The 26,470-nt window shown below is 36.2% G+C and overlaps 2 protein-coding genes across 3 annotated transcripts in view; one reads left to right on the forward strand and one right to left on the reverse strand.

Moving 5' to 3' along the window:
- Positions 1 to 1,120: 1,120 nt before the first annotated feature.
- LOC128860803 (jerky protein homolog-like) lies at positions 1,121 to 2,718 on the reverse strand. The gene is made up of 4 exons (XM_054098555.1): positions 2,488 to 2,718; positions 2,389 to 2,445; positions 1,966 to 2,307; positions 1,121 to 1,909 (listed from the first exon to the last, which is right to left on the reverse strand). The coding sequence occupies exons 1-4, from the start codon at positions 2,716 to 2,718 to the stop codon at positions 1,121 to 1,123; spliced, it is 1,419 nt and encodes a 472-aa protein (XP_053954530.1).
- A 2,300-nt stretch (positions 2,719 to 5,018) lies between these two features.
- LOC128860841 (3-phosphoinositide-dependent protein kinase 1) overlaps positions 5,019 to 26,470 on the forward strand; it is a 41,997-nt gene continuing 20,545 nt past the window's right edge. The window contains exons 1-3 of one of the 2 annotated variants that reach the window (XM_054098602.1): positions 5,019 to 5,292; positions 20,717 to 21,140; positions 21,213 to 21,593. In XM_054098602.1, the coding sequence (XP_053954577.1) occupies positions 5,227 to 5,292; positions 20,717 to 21,140; positions 21,213 to 21,593 (871 nt within the window). In that variant the 5' untranslated portion in view covers positions 5,019 to 5,226. Of the gene's footprint in view, positions 5,293 to 13,525; positions 13,788 to 20,716; positions 21,141 to 21,212; positions 21,594 to 26,470 lie in introns of those variants that run through there. The other variant, XM_054098601.1, reaches the window with a different exon arrangement.

Consider the following 26,470-nt stretch of genomic DNA (forward strand, 5'->3'; position numbering starts at 1 on the left):
TCAACAAATTCTGGCAAATAAGTCTGCAATAGATGTAAGTAATCTTCTTTTTTCATAATACCATTAATTTTAACGAGTGGTCCGATGTGCCACCAAGTGAAGCAACCCCACACCATCAAATTACCACCGCCATGTTTAACAGTTGGCTTCACGTGATGCCTTTGGATCCTTTCTGTAGGTCGGCGCCAGCAATAGCTTATTTAATCGGACTGAAAACGATTAATTTTTACTTCATCCGACCAAATTACCCGTTTCCAGTCTTCAACATTCCAATTTCTGTATTTTCGAGCAAATGCTCGACGGGCCTTAATATTTTTGAGCGATAACGCCGGCTTTTTCTTCTTTACAGCTGATTTATACCCGATTCTATGGAATGCTCTACGCGCGGTCCACTCGCTGACTTTCTTTTTTAACATTGCTGCAGCCTTCTTTGGTGTCACAAAACTGTTTTTACGTACTTCTTGTACCATAAGGCGTGCGTCTGAGTCAGAAAGAAGTTGTGGTCGACCTCCAACATTCGGTGCATGCGCTACATTTCTTCGCTTCTGTACATTAATAACTGTGCGTTGGCTAATATTTAATATTTCAGCAATTTTTCTGGAGGAATTTCCACTATTAGTCAAAACCACGACGCTGTTTTCGAGCTCCACACTTATTTTCATCATAATTGATATTAATATTAATCAAAAAGCGATTGTCTAACTTCGAACACCTTTCTACTACTAATAACAAAAGTAAAAACACAGTAACATGAAACAAAAACTATAACGGTATATACAGTAGACGCTCACAAATTAGAACCACTTTGTTTTTAGGGTGATTCTAATTTCTGAAAAATTCTAATTCCTGGACGTTTTTTTATTTCAATAAAACCTTAAAATTTAAGTCAATTTGCATTGAAAAACTACAATGAAATTTTGTCTTACTAAATTTTATTCATAAAAACGAGAAAACATAAGGTAACAATCCAATATACATATATGTATTTATGCGCTAAGTCAAAAAAAGGTCCAAAAAACAAAAACTCCATTACAGTAAATATATATTTTTTTATCAAAAATACATAAGAGATCGATAAATATACATTAAAACAGCCAAAAATTAATCAAAAACTTCGTAACTAATTTGCAGGCATGTAGTCTGTTATTGCTGTTTGCTTCTTCCTTTTATTTGTTTCTGCAATAACAATCTCATTGCGAAGAGCTAGCAGATTGCTTGTGTGCTTTGCGGAAAACGATTCACTATAAGTATACCATTTTATTAAATTATTGACGCTTTCAATGGCTGTAGAAGTAAAGACAACTGGTAAGACCTCCCGGTCATCAAATTCGCTGCTACCTGAAGACTCATCATCGCTATTGAGATCATGTGCAGGGTCGTCATCAAGCACATCATTGTTCCATATTTCAATTTCTGGTATGCTAATGTTATTAGTTGGTTCTATTTCTGTTAAAAGTGCTTGAGCTGCCTGAAGAGCTCCATTGCAGTCTTGATCTTTTTGCAGTAGCTGTGCTAGTGGCACATCATCGTCATCACTTTCATACTGATCAGAGTCCCAGTTGTTCAACTTTGACCAGGACTTTTTTATTACTCTTTCTGGAACATCATACCAAGCTTGCTTTAATAGCATGATTGCATTTCGAATTGAAAAGGATTTCAAGCGAACCTTGAGGTCACCTCCTTCAGCAATTAATTGAGAAAGAAGCATACTTCTGTAGTTTAGCTTGGTTAACTTAATAGGATTCTGATCCATTGGTTGTAAAGTTGCTGTTACATTTGGTAGAAAGAAAAATGCAATTATATTTCCATCGTCGCTTTGAAGTTTCTCAATTGGTGCATGAGCAGAGCAGTTATCAATTAGCAAAATTGCCTTCGGAGGCAAATTATTTTCCTGAGAGAACCGAATCACCTGTGAATTGAAAATATTTTGGAATTACTGAATCTAAAAACAAAGTTTTTTCTTACCTCATGAATAAATATCTTGTGAAACCAATCATGAAAAATCCGAGATGTCATCCAAGCATTTTTTGAAAAGTTGTAATGGAGTGGATTATTGAATCCTTGGAAACTTCTTGGTTTTTTTGCTTTTCCAATTACTAATGGCATTAATTTATGTGATCCATCAGTATTCTCGAAAAGAGAGACGTATGTTTTGTCAGGTAAACAACGGTAAAATAATCCGGTTTCATCTACATTATATATTTGTGACTCCATCAGCCCCATCTCATCGACTTTTGCACGAAATCTGTGAATAAACGGGGAGACTGAAGCAACATCACTACAGAGAATCTCGCCACAAATTTTTAAAAAACGTATTCCGTGTCGTTTTTTAAATTTGCTAAACCATCCATCACTTGCGCTAAATGTACTTTCATCTTTATCGGGATATTCCACTTTGAATATTTGTTTGGCTTTCTCCTTTAGTATTGGCCCAGTTAATGTACACTTTTTTTCGCGTTAATTTAAAAACCACTCATAAAGACTTGCTTCCAATTTTGGATATTCAGCGAAATGCAATGATTTTTTGTTAGCCTTATGATAGGTATTAGAAACAGCGCTTAAAATTGATGATTTCATAGATTTGATATAGGTGATTGCAGATGGCGCCACATCAAATTCTAGGGCTAACCGCTTCCCTTGAATACCTTGGTCAAGCTTTTCCAAGATCTGCACTTTGGTTTCCAAAGACAAAGTATTTTTCTTACGTTTATTTGGCATTTCAACGAACGACTTTTACTTTTAAGCAAACAATGCCGAAACACGTGCACGCGAATCGAATTTCAAACAAAAACTGTACAGATAGCGACGAAAATCCAACGACTACCGAGCGTAACATGAATAAATTGGGGATTCCCCTTTTTATATCTATTTTGCAACAAAAAAACAAAATTCGCTCTGAAATTAGAATTTTCGATTCTAATTTCAGAGCGTGTAATGTATTCAAAAAGTTGATTCTAATTTCTGGAAATTCTAATTACTAAGAGTTCTAATTTGTGAGCGTCTACTGTAATTACAACTGTACTAAATGTTACAGCTCCTTTCGGTTTACATAAACAAAACGTGCAAAACTGAGTAAATACGTACTTTTTTATATTATTGCCTCCTTCTTATTCCTACATTTGTATTTTTTGTTTTGTTTTAAACCGTTATTTTCAGAATTAAGCAACGAATTAATGCTTAAAGTTTCGTTTCATTAAGTTGTGCATTTAGATTTTTTCAGAGACTTTAAAGTTAAATCGCCCAACATGTGCTCACTATTGCACGGTACTGTATGTACATATGTTAGAATGCGCGCCAATGTTCCGAGCTGAAACTATTACAAATGTATATCAATTTTGATAAATAAGCAACACCTTTGGTAACCGTGACCATAGTAAAGCCAACTATCTGACGCACTAAATTAAGCGTTTTCGTTGTAATGTTTTGTTTTGCTGTTTCTACCCCGCACCCCACAACGTCCAATTCACTTCCATCACTTACAAACGGAGTATGTATGCGTATGCGTTGTTGTTTTGTTGTGTTGTTGCACATGGAGTTGGTCTTTTGGTGGTGGTTTAGGAAACTCTCTGGTACATTTTCATTTCGCTTTATAAATGTTTGTGTTGTTATTGTAGCACGGTGCACTGCATGAAATAAGAAACCAGAGCGCCACGGCCACACCAATCTTTACGCTCAACTTCCGCTTGTAATCAAACAGCAGAAAAGAAACCAGATCGAAAAACAAAAACAGACCATCAAAACAAAACAGTGAAATAGTGGCAGAGCAAAAGAAGTATACATGAAGCATTTTTACACAGCAAAACCAGCAAAACAACAAAGCGAGTTGAACGAACGCTAACGATTTGTTTTCGGATTTTGGTAGCTCGATGTGTAAATAACGGAGGAATACAGAATAAACTGTGGATTGCATGTGGGAGAGAAAGAGAGATCGGAACGATGCAGCAGAAAGCGAGATAGGAACGCGCTGACGTGAACCCCAAACAGAGAATATCATCAGATAACATTCTCTGTCCCAACGACCTCATTTCCTTTGCAGCTTTGGCAGCATTACTGAAATTCCTTTGAAATTACAATTTGTGCTGCCACTCAACAGATTTTTGTGCTGCAGAACTTCCCATCCGAATAGAAATCTATTAAATGTTTTCATTATTGATAAATAGTCTTAAACGTAGATTTATATCTCATATTATTGAACCCAGCCCTATGCTAACAGAGAATATTTATTCAATAATTTAATTTGTTTTAAAGTGGGTCTAATAAACTTTATTTAGAAAAAATAATTATTTGAGTGGCATCACACGACGAACTAAATAGGCAATCCAAAGAGTCAACTTTATAAGCTGCACGAGCGCAGATATTGTGCATAGAACGTTCATCGTGTAGTGAAGTACGATTCGGAGTATGTTTGCTATTGGTATATGAGAAAAAGTGCATTTTTGAATGCTTATTGCTGCTTGCTCTGAGCAAGGGGAAACTATTTGTTTTCATTCCACTTTGTTCACTGGTAGCGAAAAATTGAGAACGAGTGAAATGTGAGGAACATACACAGCGGCATCGAAGCAGAGAAGTAGCTCCAGCGACTTTGCTTGCGCTATTGTAACGACTGTGGCGACAGTTTATTTTGAAACGTTGATCGGTTTGGTTGTTTTAAAAATTAATAGGTCGCATATTTAACGCGAATATAGAGTTGAGGCGCCAAACAGTTATTTGAAAAAGTGAACAAGACAACTTCATAAAATTACCACTTGCTTTGCTAAATAAATAAACCAAACAATATTATAGTGAAATGATAAAAGGAAAATTATCAAGCAGTATTAATAAATGAATTGCACAATTCACAAAGTTCAGTGGAGTGGTGTAAAGAAGTACTAAAAAGTTCAACTAAAATAATCTGAAAGAAGTTTTGGTGTAAATTTCTAATAATAAACAATAAAAGAAATTTGATGCAAAAGTTAAGAAAATTCTTGATGTGTGATAAATAAGAATAATAAATTGATTTAAAACGGAATTCGGACACAAAAACCGAATTATTTGAATTTGAAAAATAAAGAATATTCAATAATTCCGCAAATTTTAGTTTTAAAGTTAAAGCTTGAAAACGAAATAGAGAGAGTTGAGAAACAAAAGTCTTCAAATGGCAGTGCACATTCAACCAGGAGAAGTTTTTTGAATTGGATTTTAATTTTTTTTTGTTACATTTGGGTTTTTAATAAAACAGCCTCCCCAATGAAATGTAAAAGCTGGTCGAATAAAATCAACAATTTTGTTGTGCGTCGCCTGAAGTCAATTAAGGTAAATAAAATTAAAGTTTCCAAATGCAATTTCTATGTTTTACAAAACTTAAATCGAAAGGAAAACTTTAGTAATCGTGAGTTAGCGTGAAATTCCTGGAGTGAGTCCGAAAAAGCATTATGTTCGATGTGCGATAGTGGAAAGTGTGTGTGAGTGGAATTTAGACTTTTATCTAAATGAGGCGCATTCATTGCCACCAATCGCGAGTCTTGATTTCTGCGGGAACTCAATTTCCTCGAAAACTAAATTTTATATCTCGTTTTTCCTAGAATTTCCTACTCATTAGAAGTGGGTGAATATTAACAAATAAAAATGTAAGAGATATATTTGTATGCAGGTATGTGTTTAAACGTTTATAGTTTAAGCTTGCAAAGCCAGCAGCAGTCGCGATTATTGAGAATGCACTGCATTTATTTAAAACGAATAGAATAATTTATTGGGCTGTTATATTTCAAGCAGCTTTACTGGGAGCCCATTGGAAAAGGTTAAGCTTGGAAAAGTTGAAACAACTCCTTACATTTTTTCCCGAAATAATTCGTTGCTGTCATGGAAATGTAGTGGAAAACTCAAAAACTATCCAAAAATTAAGAACAGATAAATGGTCAAAAAATATTCTAAGTAATTTGGCATAAACTACGCAATGCTTCGGAGTTGTCAATTAAGAAATGTGGAAGTTAAAAAAAATGTGCAATAATAAATTATAAGTCGATGTTTTTGGGAATACTCAGACTGATTTAAATCCCCACAAATTCATTATCAGAAAAAACGTCATCTTAACAAAAAAAATAAATATGTAAATAAATAACTGTACCATTATCTACCAAAAATCGAAAACAATATTTCTAAATGCGATAACAAATTAATTGTTACGAACAGTTGTTGTAGATAAGTTTTCATACCTGGCATATCGCTTAACTTTTTTTGAACACATTTTATGTGCCTTATTTGGAAGTTTACTCAGCTGTTGTACGCAGTAATTGCTTACGCTTAACTATTCAATTTTTGAAGCCAGAAAGTAATTAATTACACAATGAATTCTGTATCAATCTTCGCTTTGACTTCGCTACTTTCAAAGCATTAAATATAGAATTTTATAAAAATTAAAATGCTTTATAAAGCTTTATTTTTTGTGCAGAAATACCTTTTTGTAAATCTTCAAAAATAAGTACCTGCCTACTATTTACTTCTTTTTCAATAAAGCCGCCACAACTTAGTAATTACGGCTTGCTAAACCGAAACCCTATAATTCGGTAGACATTTATTCATTTGCTACGTGTTGTAGAAGTTACTTGGATACTTACCTAACTACAAGCAGGAACGATTTTTATTTTTATTTGTTGAATGCTGGTTCTGAAGCTTTGGAAAAGCCAATACTGGCCAATAATAATAAGAGGAAAAACGTAAACAGAAATGAATGTTGATTTTAGCAGAGGAGGAGAAGGGGAAAATTGCAAGCAGATAACTAAACTGCAAAACATAATGGCAAAGGCCACAAAAATAACAAAATGAAGGCAGCAACGCAACGTCGATGCGAAATTCCACGAATGCTGTGCACTGCATTGCCACCAAAATGAGCAACAATACGAACAAACACAATGGCGACAACAACAATTCCAACATACAAATTCAGGTCATTGTCGTCGTCATCGACTTTTGGACAGACGATCGGCCCGACCCGTCGGTCGTTTGGTCGTTTGGACGTTTAGTAATTTATGTTTTTTTATTTGCACCATTTGAGATTGGTTGGAGAGAGATAGAGAGGGAGAGAGAAGAGGAAAAGTAAGGCAGAGTCGCCGTCAAAACAAAATGCGAGAAATACTTAAAACCGAATTGAAGAAAAATCATTTTGATAAAAAAGTAAATAAAAGCTTACATACACACATATGTACATATGTATATCCACATAGCCAACCACTCGTATCGTAAAAGCAGCACTAACTAACTAGCCAATTGAAATAACGATTTTTCTTAAAGAAATACCAAAATCCGCTAATCGTAAATGAAGTTAAAAAACACATAATTTTCATGTTTGCGTGTTTTCATGGAATATTCGAATGTGCCGATTTGTTGTTGTTTGTTGTTTATTGTTGTGAAATTTTGCTTTATTGCCGTTTGCACAGACCGCCAGCTTGTTTTTCAGTTGTTTTGTTCCAGCTTGAATTGCAGTAGGTACCAGTTTTTATTATTGACGTTTGTCGCTCTGCCTGCCACACTGTTTATTTGTACTCTGCCACGGAGTTCCTCTTTCACTTTTTGCTCTTTCCGCCTTTCACTTGTCTCGATTTAATTTCTGTTTTTTATTTTAAATTTTATTATTTTTTAACATTTCTGTGTGGGCATACTAAACAAAAATTTATTTATCTATGTGCAAATGCAAATTTTAATAAAAACTTCCTTCTTGAATATATGTACGCATCCATGTTTTGATTTTGTAGTATTATTCTGTTTATTTGCACAAACTCATATCTACGTACATCATTTGTAATCGTTTCGATGAAAGCCTCTAATTACGTTTTAGTAATTTTGATATTTACAAACACATACAAACATAAGTATGCACCTTGAAAGACAGCTATGTATCAAATAAATAATTATAAATTATAAATACAGTGCACTCGCGGTAACTCGAATAGCCGCTAAGTCGAACGACGTGCTAACTCGAACACATTTTTTCCCCTATTGACTTCTTTGTAACTCGAACAATAAAAAAGCGCTATAACTCGAACAAAAAAACAAATTTATTTGTACACACATTCTTTTCAAACATGTACATTTTGTACATAGATACATATGTAATAGTATATGTATATAAATTATATGTATATTAGTGAATTGTCCATATGAATATTTCGGCGTTAATATCCCGTTAGTTTTCTGGGAACAACATCTTGCATTGACCAAATTGCTTTAATTTTGTCATTTGTAGTGTATCAGTGCACGTGAGTAATGGATCGTAAAAGGTTGAAGTGTTTAACATTAAAAGAGAGGGCTGAAGTCCTTAACAAAATTAAACGTGGACGTAGTGTTACTTCTCTAGCGAAGGAATATGGGGTAGCCAAGTCCACCATAAGTCTTATAAAAAAGAAAGATAAGGCAATTTATGGCTTGCACTAACGCTACCGGCAACCATAAGCTTAAACTTCTCGTTATTGACAAAGCAAGAAATCCTCGTGTTTTCAAATATTTTAACTGTCCGGTGGAGTACAAAAATTCCAAATCAGCCTGGATGACTTCGGCGATTTTCAAAGACTGGTTTCATAATTCGTTCGTGCCGCAGGTAAAATCCAGATTCATTAAAGCAATTTTTTTAACCAAGTTAAATGACTTTAATATTTAGGTAAGAAAATATTTGAAAGATGGGGGACTACCTGAGAAGGCTCTTCTTCTAATTGATAATGCCCCATCACATCCCAACGAAATCGAATGGTTTAATTTTAACTATGTTTATGCCGCCGAATGTGACACCATTGATCCAGCCAATGGACCAAAATGTAATTCGTATAACGAAACTATACTACAGAAATTTTCTACTGGCTTCCATTTTCAACAATCGATCGAAAAATCGATATCGATGACTGTTTTTTTAACATAGCACACTCAATTGATAAGTCGAACAAATTCGATAAATCGAACAGCGCCTGTTTTAATTAGTTCGAGCTATCGCGAGTGCACTGTAATTGCAAATGTTTCGTAAACATACATACATACATACATATATTTAAATTTTTATCCAAATTATTTATTTACTGTTACATTTTCGCAGCTAATATTTATTTTATTTTCCCCCAATTCGCTAGTAGGTGCAACTTGACGTTGGCGGTAGTCACCTTAACTTCCCCGTGCCCTTTTTATGGCATTTTCTGTTGTGTTTCTAGCGTTCGCTGATGCTGTTATTGCCGTAGTGCGGGGATACATAAATAACCCGAAAAATATGTATATACATATATTTATACCTATTCTCTATCTACACTCTTCTGCTTGCGCCCTTTACAGGCTATTTAATTTGTTCTTGTTGTAACTAGTGCACTCATTGGTGGCGGTGTAAGCTCAGCTCGCATACACACCCCTGTAGCTGTATTTATACATACACTTTTATTATTTTAATGGCGTCTGCGCCGCAAGTACATTATTTATGGTTGCCCTTTTACAATTTCGCTTTGTATTTACACTTCTCCCTTTTCGATTTCCTCCTTCCGATTCTCCCTTTCAGCCACAATGCTGCGCACTCTCTGCAGTGTAAACTTGTTCTTGTTTCTCTGTTTTGTTCTGTACTTCGCATCCGATGCCTTCTCATTCTTGCTGTGGCAAAGAAAAATATATATACACACACACTCACACATGTCTTCATGATCCCATTTCGTTTTGCTTGGCCTCGTTTGTCTCCTCGCCCCGTTCACTCGTGGCGCCCATCAATGACGACGACGACGCGTCCCCCTAGAGTGTAAGCAACAAGAAGGTGTCGGGAGGGAAAAAGAAATAGCAGCTGCAGCAAGGCGGTGCAGGCAGCAATTACAACACTGGCAGCTGGTGCAGCTAATGTAAACAGTCCCTTCGCTCCCACCACGCCTCCGTAACTTCCGAGTAGCTTCCAAAAACGTTTCGCTTTATTCTGTGACTGTTGCTGCGCACCTCGCACCGCTTGCCTTTCAATATTTTTTGCTGTAACTTTTTGTCTGTCTGCGCTATTCTGCTGTGCTCGGCTTTTGTTGTTATTCAATATCTGTTAGTATTTTGTTTTTGCCATTGCTGCTACAACCAAGTTTCGGTTTCAGTTGATTTAACTTCAGTTTCTGTTTCTCTATATCGAAATCGCTTCCAATGCCTTTTTGTTTTGATGGAACTTTTTTACACCATTTACTCCAGTTTTTTATCCCGCCGCCAATTCGTCTTTTCCGCTGGCTGGTTATATCTAGCAAAATGTGGATGTAATTCATTGCTGTTTATGCCATATTCCAATACAGTGTCGGACAAAACGCATTGAACTGCTACGTAGTCATAATTTGGATCAGTCCGTATATTTTTGAACTTGAGCGATTCCGAGCCATTTGACCAAGTGTTTTGGAAAAAAATCAAGTTTTTTGTTCAAAATTATTGGGAAACCATTTTTGCCTCGCCGTTTGAGAAAAGCTGAAAAAGAAAAACTAATTTAACTTATTAATGATTTGCCTTAAGTTTTTTATTTGATTGTGTGTATGAATGATTGTGCTCTATTTAGTTCATCTTATTTCGTCTTTTTATTTTTGTCTAATTTTCCTCGAGCTTCTTGCCTTAGATAGAGTAGTTGGTTGAGGGGGGCTCGAGCGAGGTTTTCATTGCTCGGTTCGCATTCACTTTAGCCTCTTCACCATTTTCGATTTCGTTTATTATTTTTACTTCCTCATTGGTGATCTCAGAAATCGTCAACTCAAACTACCGCGAGTATTTCGAGCGCAGACGGCAAAGAAATTTACAAGTGTACAAATAAGCGAATACGCATACAAATTTAGATGTGCCTGTATCTAAGTGCAAATGCAAATAAAGGCCTAGAAGATTCCTCTTTCAAGTCAGGTCGGGTGACCTTAACACATTGACTGCCACGTCGGCCATATATGTGTGACACTGTACTATGCGGTTTACGCCACGTCGGACACATATATCCGACACGACTATTATTCTCTCTCGCCATGTCACACAGCAACGATTGACGATAAATATGATTTTATTGCAATAATAAAATATATGGCTTCCCATAAAATTTCTGTTATAGTGGCTTCGGCGCAGCTCAAAAAATAATTCTGTTTGTAAAAATGACGGACTCAAACATCAAAATACATTGTCGTCATATAACGTTGTTTGGTGTTTGTTTGCAGAAACAACATACTCCCAATTGTTTGGTTTTTGCAAAACGAAGTAGAGCTTGTATGACGACGATGTATTTTGATGTTTAGCCAATGTTTTTGTCGTGCATATATGTCCGCCATGGCCCTGAGTTAAAAAAAGTCGATAAGCGCCATGTCGAACATAGGTATGTGTGTGACATACTAATTAGTTAAAAACTGCCTGTTTCTAAGCAGAAAATATTACCAGCACTACCCTAAATTCCAATTTTGACGTCTCTGATGAGATTTAAAAAAAAAGATGCTGTGGCCCCAGATCATCTTATTTGCTGAAAGTGCCTTGGCAGTCAATGTGTTAATATTTCTTTGCATGTACTCGTATATATACATATGTATGCACATCAATGAATGCATACCCTGCAGTAAACGTGGCTAGTTCAGAACAAACGATTTCACTAAACTTCGGTGTTGGTCACTGGTTTCGCGCCAACCCACTTTTCTTGTAATCAACTGGCGAATTTAACGTTAAGATGTCCTGGAAAGAAGGCAATTGCCCTCCCTCTAATGCTAATGCTGATATACTGTCAAAATCTCTAGTGCCATTGCTCAATGCACTTTACTGTACGAGTATGTAATAAATCAACTACCTCAAAAATGGCTACATACCAATCACTTCGCTAATTCAAATAAAATACCTTGATTTCAATTTAGTAAATTTTTATTTTATAACGTAAAATAAATCATAAGAATTAGTATTGAAAATGGATGCAATTTATATGAAAGAACGTCAAAGTGCCTTGCATCTTTGTTTTTGTCTTGATTGCTTGCGTACATCCTCATTAGTCTCTATATTGCTGCGATAATTGTAAAAAATCAGTTAAACCTTCCCCGCTTTGCGTTACCCTTTCGCTAAAAGAGTAGTTAGTTACTGTATTCGCTAGTTTCATCGTTAGCTATACAGTGACAATTGACAGTTCTGCCACTGGTGGGTATTTATGTACATACATATGCAAGAATTGTTATTTTGCATTTTAAAGTATCTGATGTCTAGATGTTTGTATACATGGCATTGCAGATGTCTGATTGCCGCCAGTTCATTATTTTGTTCCCACAACCATTGCAAGTGGGTTGTGTTTTTGTTTTGCCTAAATTTTTCTTCTTGTTTGAGCGGAGAAGTTAGAGCAGAGCACGATCCAGTTTTATTTTAATATATTATGGCAGCTTAAGGGGTAACGGTCCATCCAACGATGCAACGTAAACAGTTTCTCTCATTTTGAAAATACAAGTCAAATAAATACCCAATCAGAGAATGTAGTGCTCCATTTTCGTTAGCAAGCTTTCCGCAGCTAACTTGGGTGATTTTCTGTTTCCGTAAACAGCTTTGAGGTTGTTTGGCTGCAACGTCATGTTTTCGTTGGCAAAAATTTTTATTGGCTTGTTGCAATTTTGAGAAGGTTAATTGAGAGCAACAAAAGGAACGCAAATAAAAAATCGAAAGCAAAAATGAATAAAAAAAGTATCAGAGGCATTTCATTTGAAAGTCAGTAGACGTACACGTATACACATGTACATATGCATATATAAAAATGTATATAAATACATGAGTGCCTCTCCAACAGTTGCTTGTAACCCAACCCACCCAACCTGCCCTCTTGCCATCTACGCGCACACTAATGCATACATTCATATAGTAGTATGTATGTACATACATACTCGTATAAAGCTAACATTCCAAACTAGACGACTTGAAAACAAGTGTAGCTAGCTGCCATTGAATGTTTGTTGATGGCGCAATCCATTAAGTTCGTCAACATTACCTAAGCTCTCTCTCTCTCTCTCTCTCTCTCTCTCTCTCTCTCGTAGAGCAAACTTGCAGGCCAATACAAAATTAACTACATTTTTTATGCCGTATTGGCGACAATATGCTCTCCCAAAAGCTATCTGCTCCATAGGCCCACCGTGCTGGCGCTACACTCTCCAATTATGAGGCTCACTTGCTAGCGTTGGGAGAATTTGAAGATTTCCTCATTTTGGACGTCATTGCATGTCCGCTCGATAGTTGCTCGCCTTGTACACCTATTACACATTTTTCGCCTTTGGCAGTTTTTGTCGTAACATAGTATGTTGGTGTGTGAAAATATGTGCATAGGGCGCCACAAGATTGAGAACAGCCGAAGTATAAATGTACAACGAATGTGGAGCGGAAGAGCGTGCGCCGCTGTATTTATGTGTGTGTTCGTAATGGGATAGCTTTAGCAGTAGAGAGATCGGGTCTCGCACAGCTTCAGCAAATCGTATGTCGTGCCCACGTCGTACTGCTTATGCGGTTACGAATGCTTCTATTTTTTGATTCTTGATTAGTTTGTGTGGCGTTTTTGTCGAGACAAATATGTTTCTGAATTAATATAAAGGTGCGCGGACAAATATTGTACAGTGTTAAAAGAGAGAAAAGAAACCAAGAAATTGTGTATAATATATTTTAGCTGAAGTTTCTATATATATAAGTAAATAATATAAAAAATTGTAATTTGCAAAAATTCAGCAACAAGCTTATCGAGTTAAAAAATAGAATAATTATAAACAACGAATAAAAGAGATTTTTAATGAGGAAAGGGCTGCAGTGCGATAAAAAAGTGTGCTTCTAATTTTTTGGTTGCGGATAAACGAAAAAAAGAAAAGGTGATTTTTCGCAATTCTTCTATTGATTTTTTCTCTTTTTGTTGGTGGCGCTACCTTGGGCGACTGCGGCAAACTTGAAAACGTATATTCTCGGGGACATAACGTTCCGTTAGCTAATCGAACGAAAACGAAAAATACAAAAGGCAGAAAGTTCTCGAAAAATGACTTACTGATTTATTTAGTATTAAAAATTGCGAAAAACCAAGCGAGTGATTCCTTTCAAATATTTCAAAAAAAAAAAGTATTTTTAATTTGTATCTTCACAAATTTTTCACAGGGATTTCGTTGCTCTGGTCGGCGTCTCGTCCATTATTTCTTTACAGTAAACATCATTTGTGCTCATTGGTAGATTTTTTGCCATTTAATAATACAAATTGTAATTGTCGCTTTACTCCCTTTGTTTGGTGTTTGGCCGAACTCCACCTCTTCTTTGTGATGTATGTATGTACGTCTTGATGTTTTCCCATAAATAGAGGGACCTACAGTCTTATGCTGCCTCCGAACGGAAGATAAGAACCTTTTCATGGCAGATATGCACTCGGAGGTTAAAAATGGTATTTCTACCATTCAGTGTTTCTTGTCCGTTCGGTTACGGCGGCCATCCAATCACAATACGCAAATCAAAAATGCCTATACGCTGTTGTATAAAGATTAAGCATTTTTTATTTGACGCACTTGGAAAAACGTAAAGTAGACAAACGCAAAAATAACGAATAGTAGTTGAGGTGAAAAAAAAGAAGCGGTGTCGTCAGCAGAGGAGCCAGTTGTACTCATAGTTGTATCAAAACATTGGTTTTCTAGATTATAACACATTACCTTATGGCTTTGCTTACCAAACACAAACTTATGTCTGTACATAAACACATGATATGTATACATATCCGCCTGAAATACTCGTACACTACTCGTTTACTATCGCTAAACTACTCTTTGTTCTCCTATGCATACCCCTGGATATTACCACTAATCAAAACTGCCTCACGGCTTTCCTCGCCTTATAACTCTACCTTCCGCCCTAATACGACACTTTGTTTTGGAATTCGTGCGCAAAGCGTCCAACGGCAGTGACTGTCTGCCTAACTCAGCCACTGCCCCTGTGCCAGTCACTGGCTACAGCGCTCTCAACAAATTTCATTGTGCGTACGAGTCATTTCTCCCCCTTCCCAAATCATGCCTAACAATTCTCCTAATGCGTGCCGTCATTCCTCGTCAACAAAACATCTAAAACCCAACGGGTGGGGGAATGGGAAATGGTCTGTACAAAGTTCTTGGCTTTACAATCGTGGCTCTGGTGCTTGTGTTCGAACGTAAGCACAACGCTCTCTTAGCTAATATTTTGGGCAGTATGCGGGTTAGTGTTTATGGTAGGCATTGCGTAGAGTTGTGAATTACTCGGAGCGAACAAAAAGCGTTGTATTGGTTGAAAGATGAAGAGATGAATCGAGGGGGTGGTGTGTCGAAAATAAATCGTTAAATTCTACGCAGCAATAACACTAATGAAACTGGAGAGCAGAGATCGTGTGTGTGAGAGAATATGCGTGCAATTATACCAACAAAACAAACTTTGCAGAGCGAAAATTCCAAATTGAACTCGACATGGAATTCACAAACTGATGGAATGTATGAATTCTACTGTTTATTTGCTTTTTAAGGGGGGAGATACATGTAAATGCTTAAATTTTCCTTGATGTTTGTGATTTATTTTTTTTATTAAAGAGTCATTATATGTTTTTAAAAATTGGCATGTATTTTGCTTAAATATTAAAATAATACAAAAAAAATGTTTTGATTATAATAATTTAAAATGGCGGGTATACGTGAAATTCTTCCTGTGAAGGTCGGAGCGAGGCTTTTTAATCGGCGGGCATTCTAGCATCGTTTCTAGTGATCTGAAAACCAAAAACCAAACATTTTTGTGTTTATTAATGTCATAATTTGTCGGTGAACCTAAAAAAATTAAAAAAAAATTAAAAATTCACGAAATACAATGCTTAAAAAAAATAAAATGAATTTTGGCCCTAATTTTTCATGTTGTTTTGCTCTAAAAAAATTATTTTCTCAAAAAATTTTTGGAAACTTGTAGGTTCACATAGAAAGTAATATCATTAGAAAGATGTGTGCAAAATTTCAGGAAGATCGGTCAATAACTTTATGAGTTATCGTGTACGCCAATTCAAAAAATATAGTTTTAAGAAAAACGCGTCTAATGTTTGAATACAACGTAACTATACCTCTCCCAGCGCTCGAAGGCAAAGAATAGAGTTGTCACGGTTTACGCTCTATAATATGAGAAATACTGAAAATTATGTTCTAAAAATTTGGTAACATATTCTGAAAGGTCTATACTAACATATTATGGGAAAAAAAAAATTTTTTTTTTTCAACATTTTACATGTATCTCCCCCCTTAAGGTAGAGGTAGAGAAACATCGATGTTTGCTGCCTCCAATGTTTATAATATCGATTGATCTGAAAAACAAAAAAATGTTTCGTTAATGTATGTTTTTGCAAATGAAATAAAGCAAACAGATAACGTTATTCCTGATTAAATTTAGAAAACGTAAAATTTTTATTCATTGAGATTAACGTAAACACACATACATATTAAAAAAGAGATCAAATGTTTTTTATGCTTTGAAAAATGTATGTGCTGCCGAAAATGGTCAACCTTCGGCGTTTAACAAAAATGCAAAAACATCGATAGTGCCATATAAAATACAAAATAAACTCAAATGACTGCCTGGTTAGTCAAAACTAAAATAAATAAGTGTTTTTATTTACAATAACAAAAATTAAAAATGTGCAGCAGTTAATACTTAAAGCGAAGAGTGTAAATATTGAAAAAAAAAATTGATCTCTTATTTGTCATGTGCCACAAAGTTTCTTGTAGTAATTTTGTTCACCTGTGTTGGTTTGTGAAAGTGAAGAAAATGAAAAAGTTAAAATATTTCATTAATTTAAATTTTAATCTGATTTTTTGCCGAACTCTTCCCGCAAAGAGCCCGCTTTATTTTCTTTGTGTTCCATTCGCTTTGTGCTTCACATGCTGATTAATTCCTCTTCGGCTTTCTTTTAATAAAAATTCCTATTTTGCGTGTTGCATCAGTAATCAAAGCAAAGCGCCAACTGCAAAAGTGAAAAACAAGCAAACAACGTTCCATTGCAAGCAAAAATCGGTCGGTGTCTGTTGGCGTAAATGGAAAAGCTGTAACTTCAGCTAATTCGGTTTTTTTTCTAAGATGCCTGTGTTTGGTGGGTGCAAATCGCACATATAGCAGATGTTCGGAAGTATTTTATTTATAATATATGGAGGAAAATGCTCAACATAGTATAAAAAAAAGAAAAAATTCTCAAAAATCAACGTTGTGGCGCTTCAAACTTGCTCCTTAATCTACTAAATGTGAATGGACTATAAACCTGCCAACTAGAAGTGTTCTAATTAAAAGTTACACTTGTTTTTTTATCACATTTGATAAGCTAGACTAACTTGCTATGAAATATTTTTTCTGGTGTTTCTGATGATATTTGTCCAAAAAATAGTGCGCTCCTCGCCTCAGCAATAGTGTTTGAGGTTGTTGCAAGCAGCTAAATCTTCCTCAAAGATGTCTCTTACAAAATTTGCAAAATTTGTGATAGTAATCAATATTTGTATGTTCCTTGCCCTTCGCTAGTGCTCGTGCATGTAAACATACCGAGTGTAGGCAGAGTGATGAAAATACACAAATACCCGATTGCTACACACATTCCTGCATGCCCCATCTCGCCAATTGGTGTTTGTTTTGAAATTGGACTTTCTGTTTTGTTAAAAATAGTCAATTGGCGTACCGACGGTTTGGCTTGTGACATTAGACGCGACACTCGTTTAACACTTCGGCAACGCACACGACAACCATAAAGCAGATTAATTTTAATTTTATTTAAATGTCACTTTTGTCTAGACATTAAAGACAGCATCAGCAACAAACACAATTTTTGTGCCAATAAAATAAATGTATGTACATATGTATGGTATATATGTAAGTATGTATATAGTACCACGGTAAAAACAAAAGAGTACATATGTAGTACTTGCATTAAGGTGGATACAATTTAAGTATTATTTGTGATTTAAATGCATGTCTGATATCCAGTTATACAAATCGTTCTTAGCCTAAATTGTCGCGCTCAATCAGTAGTCAATTTCTAGTCTGAGTCTGTCAATTTCTGAAAAAATCTAAATCTGCATTACCATTTCGTATTTTGGACTTTTCTGCAGATCTATAGTTCCGCGTGTGTATTTTTGGTTCGCAGATTTATTCTGATCTTGTTTATTGCAAAGAAACAAAAAATGGAGCACCCTAATGCACATTATCGTACATATACATACATATCCAAGTGAAAAATAATAATTGAATGTTTGCATTGGCTTGTTTATTAAATAAGTATCTGTCGTACGCGGTTGAGTTTGCTGTTGTTGTTGGTTCTGTGTGGGCGTTAAGACTTTCGCTTGTTGTGAAGGTGTTGGCGTGGAAACAATTTTCAAAACTGTTGCACAAAATTCTGCTAGCCATAATCCACTACACCACACAGGAACAAAAAGCGAAAAATATACAATATAAGTGAAATTACAGAAGTTGACGCATACATTTTTCGCGTTCATGGTAAGCATGTGTGAATGTGTGATTGAAAGACTATCCGATGAACGGTCCAAGAGAGACATTCTCTTATTTAATTTGTGTTTTAAAATAAATTCGAAAATGTAGTTTGGATTTTGGAAAATTGATTTTTAGTGTAAGTACTTCAAAAAAATATCACTATCTCGAAATACTGAACATACATATGCACCACATGTACGTATGTATGTGTATGTTTATTCTGATCGGCAATGATTCTCGTTTTGCATGTGTTGAATAACCTTTGAAATATGGTATGTACTCGGCCGCCAGTCATTGACGTTGTTGCTGCGAGTCTGCCATTTCCATTTGCCTGCGGCATTTATGCATTTTTCAAATATTTTCCCGTTAAATATAAACGCTGCTAAATATATCAGCAGAAAAGGAAATTAAATAATCGCTGTATGCACATGCTCACAATGAAAAGTGAAATTTGAGCCCGAGCACCCAGTGGAGATCGGCGAACAACAAATTAGGAGGTGTATAGTATTTAAGCACAACATTTTAGATTTTGAATAATACACAAGGAATTGTGAGTAATTGCTTAAGTGTGAAAATCGTAAAACTGCTAATGGGCAATGAGAGTATAATACGAAAAATTATAAGTAAGAAGTAATGTGCAAAAACAAAAACTGTAATCTCGTGTGACCAAATATTTAGTGTATTTTATTACGGCTGATGGTTCGTTTCATTAACGCCGCTGCTGAAGTGATCGCTTATCAATGGCCACAACTAATCCAGTTAAATGCAGTTATAAGCAGCGCCCGAATGAAGATTTACCCCTTATAATCTGAAAATGATTAGGGCATGACTGCGCTCATATGTATGAATGCGTGTGTAGATGTGCAACTCATAAGATTACCTCGACTTTAGAGAGAATTCAGAGAGTACAGTGAGTTGAAGAAGTATCTGTATTTGTTAAAGAACTCATAATATGTTCTAAATATCGGCGCTAGATACGATGTCACGTTCATTCCGCAATAGGACCGTGCTCACCGCTCACCTCTCACCTATACGTGTGTGATGTATGTGCGTGTGTAGTGAATATGAGTGCATGTATGTAAGTAATCTTTAAATTCTCGATCTGAACAAACTGTAATCCAACAAAACCCACTTTGTAACGATCGTCTATCTAAGGGATATGCGCTAAGAGCAGACTCCGGTGTAATTGAAGTTAAAAACGGCAGAGTAAGCAACGCCTAGTTTTGTATTATTCCATTTAGAAAATCGTTTTGTGTTCAATTCCACATCGTGCGGTCAACTGGAAAATGTATTTTTTTCTCAAACTTGGTTTTTTTTCGCGGCTTGATTTTTTCTCATGTTATACATATGTACATATCTCCATATGAATGTATATGTGGACATAAACACAAACAAACGTACATACGTACATAGCTCGCACTAATTGGCTTAAACGACGCTCACTGTAAAGAAAATGAACCAGCGATCATAACTGGAGCGTATAGTCTCGGATATGTTGGGCGTTGCTAATATTTAGCATTTGTGAATTTAGCTTTAACCGACTTTCCATTGTGAAGCGGCTATAAAAGCAAGGCGGAACGGTCCATTATTGCGCGAGATTTAGTTATATTAAGTCTGTATTCGAAGGGAAACCATATGAAACCCATTAAATGCGTAAATGTGCTCAAATCTTACTTCTATTTATACCAGCACAACGTCACCACCTTTACCGACAGCACAAGTTGAAATTATATTCAAACAAAACATCTGACCACCCTTTCTCTCAATAAAAAATTCAATTTGCCGCACCACTACGCGCTTGTTCAGGTGTTGTGCATTGTTGTTTGTTCCGAATGTACTCGTTTAGATCTTAGAATCAAAAAGCCAGTTGTGGTGAATGAACTCTTGTAAACGGATCTTTAAACCCGAGTATGATTTATGATATACTCGTCCGGTTTCTGTTCCCACTTTGTTTTTTTGTTTTTTTTTCATGATCTTCGCCATATGTACACTTTCTTACACTCGTCATTCGCTTTATCCGCTTTATTCCTTTACTACATTCTCTTTTCCAGCATCTTATTCGTAACAATTATATGCACAAAGGTACATATGCATGTATATACATATATGTGCGCTCTATATTTAAAAAAATATCAGTAAATATACTCAGTTTCTCCTTAGTTCAATTTTTGAACAATCAGCACTTTTAGTTGATTAGGAATATTGATCAATTTTACTATTGTTATTTTTTTGTGTTTGATATAAAGCGAAAAAATTCAATATTTAATACAATTTTTCCTCCTTCCATATTTAACAGATAAACGGTCAACAGCAACAACAAATTCTGTCGCCGTGCAGCACGATGCCAGCGATGCCAAAAGAAAAGGCTACCGCAGTATCGTTGAATGAGAATAATTTTAGTGAATTGAAATTGAAAGAGTTGGCTACTAGCGCTACCGTTGCTGCCACCGCCATGGCCACAACAGCGGCAAGTCGCATGCAACAGCATACGTCAAACACCCCCACGCACCATCTTCCCGCTACAGTACAGACTCCAACATCGCTGCCTCCAGCGGTACAACAACAGACAATGCCTCAACAGCATCGGGCACAACGCCAAACACAACAACAGCAGCAGCCACAGTCCCGCAACAGTGTTTGTGGCTGTGGCATTGCCTCGGCCATACCGGAGACAGTGGGCAGCATAAATCATGGCAGCAGCAGTAAATATTTAACCAATGGTAAGTTTGAGTGTTGTGGAAAGTCTTTGTTCTATTTTTTTATTGAATTTTGAATTTGTTTGCCAATTGCAGGACATTCATCACCTTTGGCCGCCGCTGTTGCTGCTGCACAGCAAAATGGTGCCACATCACCGCAACACACACCGACATGTTGTCGATATCAACAACAGCAGCAACATAATGGTTACATTGGGGAACCACAGTCACTACGCACAAACAATGGACTTGCAGGTGGTGGTGCAGCTGCACCCACCACCGCCATCAATATCGCCTCGGCTTCCACACTCTTTGCAACGTCCCCAGCCTGTGCCTCAACGTCCCCCACAAATAACGTGGCTGTAACTCCGCCAAAGAAATCGCCAAACGACTACATCTTTGGCAAGTACATTGGCGAGGGCAGCTTCAGCAATGTGTACCTCGCAGTGGATGTGCACACAAAGCGTGAATATGCAAGTAAGTGTGAACAAATAATTATATGCCCACTTTTTTTTAAACCAGAAGATGTACAAACACGCTAACGCGCAACCTACTATAAGCAATGTATTATGTATGTATGTGAGCACATTTGCATGTGAAATCACTCAGCACAGGGCGTATTCAACGTGATTGTCAGCAGAAGCAAATAATAAAGCAGCGCGAAGTACAAAAATTCCAAAATAAACCATTTTAAGCAGCGATTCGTTGACAAACACGGAGTGAAAATATTCTGAATGGGATTTTTCCATCTCTACAACGCTTGTTAGCTTGTTTGTTTGCGCATGGCGCCAGCAAAGCGGTGCTGTACAAGAACATAAACAAATTCAACGCTACAGCGTTTAACGGAGGTAAAATGCCAAAATTGACAAAAATAAGCAAACAAAGAACTGATAGCAGCGGCTAGTACATATGCACCGCCGACATATGAAATTGTAATATCCACTTGCCTTTTAGTGCAATTAGAGAGAAACATGCGCTAGTCTGAATTCAGCATTGGCTTTTGCCTGCCGACTAATATCTAATATGAGCGCTAGTGGGGCCAATTAGTGAGGAATGTGGGATGTTGGGCTGTTGTTAGCAGCAGCGGCAGTGGCAGCAAACACCTGACCAAGTGCTAATTGTGTGTTTTTTTGTCGCTAACCAACCATCAACGTCATCAACTGGTTATGAATGCATATTTGTATGTACAAAATATTTGCATATGCATATGCCAATGCGCCAAATGCCATGGTGGCATTAACATTTTTGCTATGGACAAGGACTGCCTGCCACTAAAGACCGCTGCACAACTAATAACTCGCTAAATCTGCGTAGTCTTATGTTATTATTCATTTAGTTTTTCAAGTCGTCAGCAGTTTTACTTCATCATATAATTGCGTACAATTTGGCTCTATTTTAATTCTAACGGAATCTTATCTGAATTTCGTTAATCTACAGAAGGTCTTCGCTGCTCTTTGTGCTGTGTGTGAACCACTCCATGTGTTGTTTACCCTTTGTTTTCACGGTGGGTTTTCCCCATTGACGTTTAAAACGACTCGCACTCTGTCAAGCAGCTGAGCGATCATGTCACATTGACTAAAATTCGCGAAATTAAATACATGCATACTAAAGACATACATTGGGCTATGTTATTTATAACTTTTTATGATTTTATAACTACCGCACGCGCTTATTTATCTATTTCCCTCGCTGTCGCTTTGCTGCTGTGATTTTAATGCTGGTTCGTATTTTCCCGCTTGTGTTGGAATTCGTGCTGACGTCTGATTTAGCAATTGGCTTGTGAGCAGTAATCAGCCCGGAGTCAATCGAAAGTTACGTTTGTGGCATTAGAAAGTACTAAATGCTCACGAGTTGTTTACCTCAACTTAGGAGGCGCTTTTGCATATTCGCTAATACATATTAAACAAGCTCACAGTTTTGATAGCTATTTCATTTTATACTTGCGAAATTTGATAAAGCAGCGTGTTGTTATTGGTTCATCACATTTCACTCCTGCCTGCTTCCTCTCCTTACATGCATATATGTATGTGTACATATGTAAGTATGTGCATTCGAGCGCCGAGCAATACGTGGAATATGAATTGTTTTGTTGGTGTTGCTGCTGCTGTTCACAAATAAAATTGTTTACTTCAATTAACACACGGCACGAGAAAAATTAGCCAGCCCAGCAAACGGGTGATGCGGCTAATGGTAGGGGCGTACGCGGCAATAATAGGCAGTCGACAAGTGTCAGTCGGACATTCGTTGAAGTGCGAAGAAAGTGTCGACGACGAAAATTATACGATTTAGTTTATTTAACGGGTGATTTTTCAGAAGTGTTAAACTTTCAAAAGGTTTTCATTTAACTTGTTTTTGACATTTCTTATTTCTACTTGTAGCCGGACAACGTTCAAAAATTGTTCCATTTTTTATTTGACATATTCTATTCACTGCAAAGGCTCGGCTCATTTATATCCCACGATTTTTTTGAACCTCTGGTTGGTATAATTTTCAATCAGGTTTCATCGTTGGTGCATACTCGTTCAGAATCGAACGGAATCAACATTGCCAGCAATAGCGATCATAAATACGAGAAAATTTGCAAGCTAATACCGCCAAGGTATTGGCCAGTCGGAGTTTTTGTGTTGATGTTGAATCTGATACAACCATTCTATACCTCTAAAAACACATTCGTTATATCAATATGTACGTAGATATATATATTTATGCAGGTCTGTTTTTTAAAAGTTGTAAACACAATAACAATGTCAAAGTACGGATCTGTTATCAAATCGTAGGCAGTTTGTAATTATCTCTAGCTGACGCACATACATGCATACACAAATACACGTACAACACATATGTACGTATGTACATATAGTATTTTTGTTTATAATTTCATTTTGTTTGCTTGCACTTATACTTATAATTTTCTCATATCTGTTTATTGTTTTTAATTCATCTTTATTTTGATGTGTAAATAATTTCATTGAATACTTTTGTGTTTGCTCGACTCCCTCCAACTTATTTCACTTCACTGCATGGTTTCCTCATATCAATGGCAGCCATGTACACACATATGTATGCATACTACAATACGTACATACATACATGCATAAATATCTACAATAAGTTACAAGTCATTGCTGTTTTCCATGCGTTACTACTCTACTCTTACGCTCCCGGCGCTCCTCTAAGCTATTCACTTGAAATATTGCTGCTTACAATGATAATTGTTGAAATGTCGACACGTGTAAGCCGTAAAATTTTTGTTTTTACACTCCGCTGTTCCTCTGATTGTATTGCCTCTCACTCTCTCTCCTATTCTCTTTCGTGAATCTTGAATGCCGTGTTTTGTATTCTACTCCTCAATATTTTAAACTGGTCGTTGCTCCGGATTTTTTTTCCTAACGGTCTGCATCGTCAACAATTTTAGTGATATTTTGTTTTTTACTTATTATCCCCAATTCATGTGCTGCTCATTCTTCATACATATACACATACATACATACATACCTACATTACATACATATGTATGTAATACATGCCAGTGTTTGCCCCCTTTTTATTGTGGTTAACATTTTTTTCTTTGATAGTCACTGCATTGCTATTTTGGCACTTAACTCATTTGATTTTTAAAATAAATAAAATAATAATATCATTTAGTCAACGCCATTTCCAGAAGTATTAACTAGAAAGTTTTCGTCGGACTATATATGTAAATGTGTGATTTATATTTCCCTCATACCTTTGGACCTCAAATTCTGATTTCGACAGATTTCTTTACATACATAGATACATTTGTACCTACCTATATAACAGTGAAAAGATTTAAAGATCCAATGCGCTTTCTCCGTATCAACGACCCCAGTCTCGGCTAAGATCAGTTTCCAAACACTAAGTCTACCCTACAAAATATTAATTAATAAAAATCAAAATAAGCTGTGAAATCGTTTCGGCTTTAATTGTCTCTGTTGTAAATGTTCTTCTTAAATGAAAGTTACTTTGAATTTATTTGTTGGTGTTCATAATTCAAATAAATGGGTTTTTAAATGCACATTTCAGTTTTTTTTTTTTCAAATATTTTTAATTTATATAAAAAATGTCGTTACATTATCTTTGAAATAAATGACCACACGCAATAAGCTGCGAGCCACTGTATTTAAGAATGTATAAAAGTTGTATCGCTGTGGTTCAAATTGTGGCTCTTTCACTGGTATAGTGGCCAGCTGTTTAGTTTTTTCGTAAAATCGTGAATTCAAATTTTCGGCTTGAGAAGTTGCTGGATATTTCGGTCGGACGCGCTGGATTTGATTGTGTTTTGGGACTTACGTGTCGTCATGCAAGTACGCGTGGTGTGAATTTATGCATATACACATGTATGTATGATGTACATACTTACATTGCACAAACACACAAACTTATTTTGTTTTGTTTTGTTAAATCGCGGTACATTAATTCGTTCCCTTTGCACTCTTTCTCTCTCTTAAGCTCTTTTAGATTGTCACTGATTTGTTTGTTTAATGCTCAGAGTGTGGCAGCAATTTTGAAATTCACGAACTTGATCTAAACTTAACTCTAAATTCAATCGACGCAGGTTGTACTTGGTATAACTGTTTCATCCCCAGAAAGGTAAACCCGTTTGAAGTGACATTACAAGTAAACCTCGTAAATTTTACGACCACTTACTTAAAAAAATATATAATTTCTCGTCAAACTCCATGCATGCAATTTCATTTTACATTTCTTTTTTATTATTTGATTTGAAAAAGGTTCAGAAAATTTCGAAATTCTTAGTACACTTATTGCAAGTCTAGCACGATGTTCAGAGCGAAATTGTTGCTTTGGTTAAAATGAACTCTCAAATTTTTCGTGGTTTACCTTTCTATTGTTAACTTATTTATTTGCTTATTTGTAGCTTTCATCATTTCTGCCGATTTTAAATAAATATATCGCGGCTCGACACGCTGCCCCTTTAATAATAAAAAAGGCGCTTTGTGCTGTTAATAGCTTCTTTATCAGTATTTTATTAACTTATTTTAAGCTCCTTCACAGCAGCAAAACGTTGTATGTATGTAAATTTACTCGACTACTTTTTTGAAAACCAAAACTTATCTGCAGTTCATGAATTTTGAGCTTATATTGTGAGAAAACAAACATATACACCTCCACAAACCCCCCTCGGCCCAGTGACTGACGTACGCCGATGACGATAATTACGACGACAACGACGACGTCGGCAGCGGCAGCGACGGAGCCAAGTTGCTTCGAGCGTACACGCGGTGAGCAGCCGGTTTCAATTTGCTTATACCTTGTATATGGGACGTCCTATGGATCAGAAGATGACGTGCACTTTGACGTCGTTGTGTGTTCTT

The sequence above is a fragment of the Anastrepha ludens genome, chromosome 4, assembly GCF_028408465.1.
Source record: "Anastrepha ludens isolate Willacy chromosome 4, idAnaLude1.1, whole genome shotgun sequence".
Classification (NCBI taxonomy): domain Eukaryota; kingdom Metazoa; phylum Arthropoda; class Insecta; order Diptera; family Tephritidae; genus Anastrepha; species Anastrepha ludens.

What these genes read in the sequence shown, in the direction of transcription:
- LOC128860803 (XM_054098555.1), bottom strand. Translation starts at nt 2,718, where the DNA reads ATGCCAAATAAACGTAAGAAAAATACTTTGTCTTTGGAAACCAAAGTG. An exon ending in CTGAATATCCAAAATTGGAA is followed by an intron (nt 2,446 to 2,487) that starts GCAAGTCTTTAT and finishes CGCGAAAAAAAG; the next exon opens with TGTACATTAACTGGGCCAAT. An exon ending in ACAAGATATTTATTCATGAG is followed by an intron (nt 1,910 to 1,965) that starts GTAAGAAAAAAC and finishes TTCAATTCACAG; the next exon opens with GTGATTCGGTTCTCTCAGGA.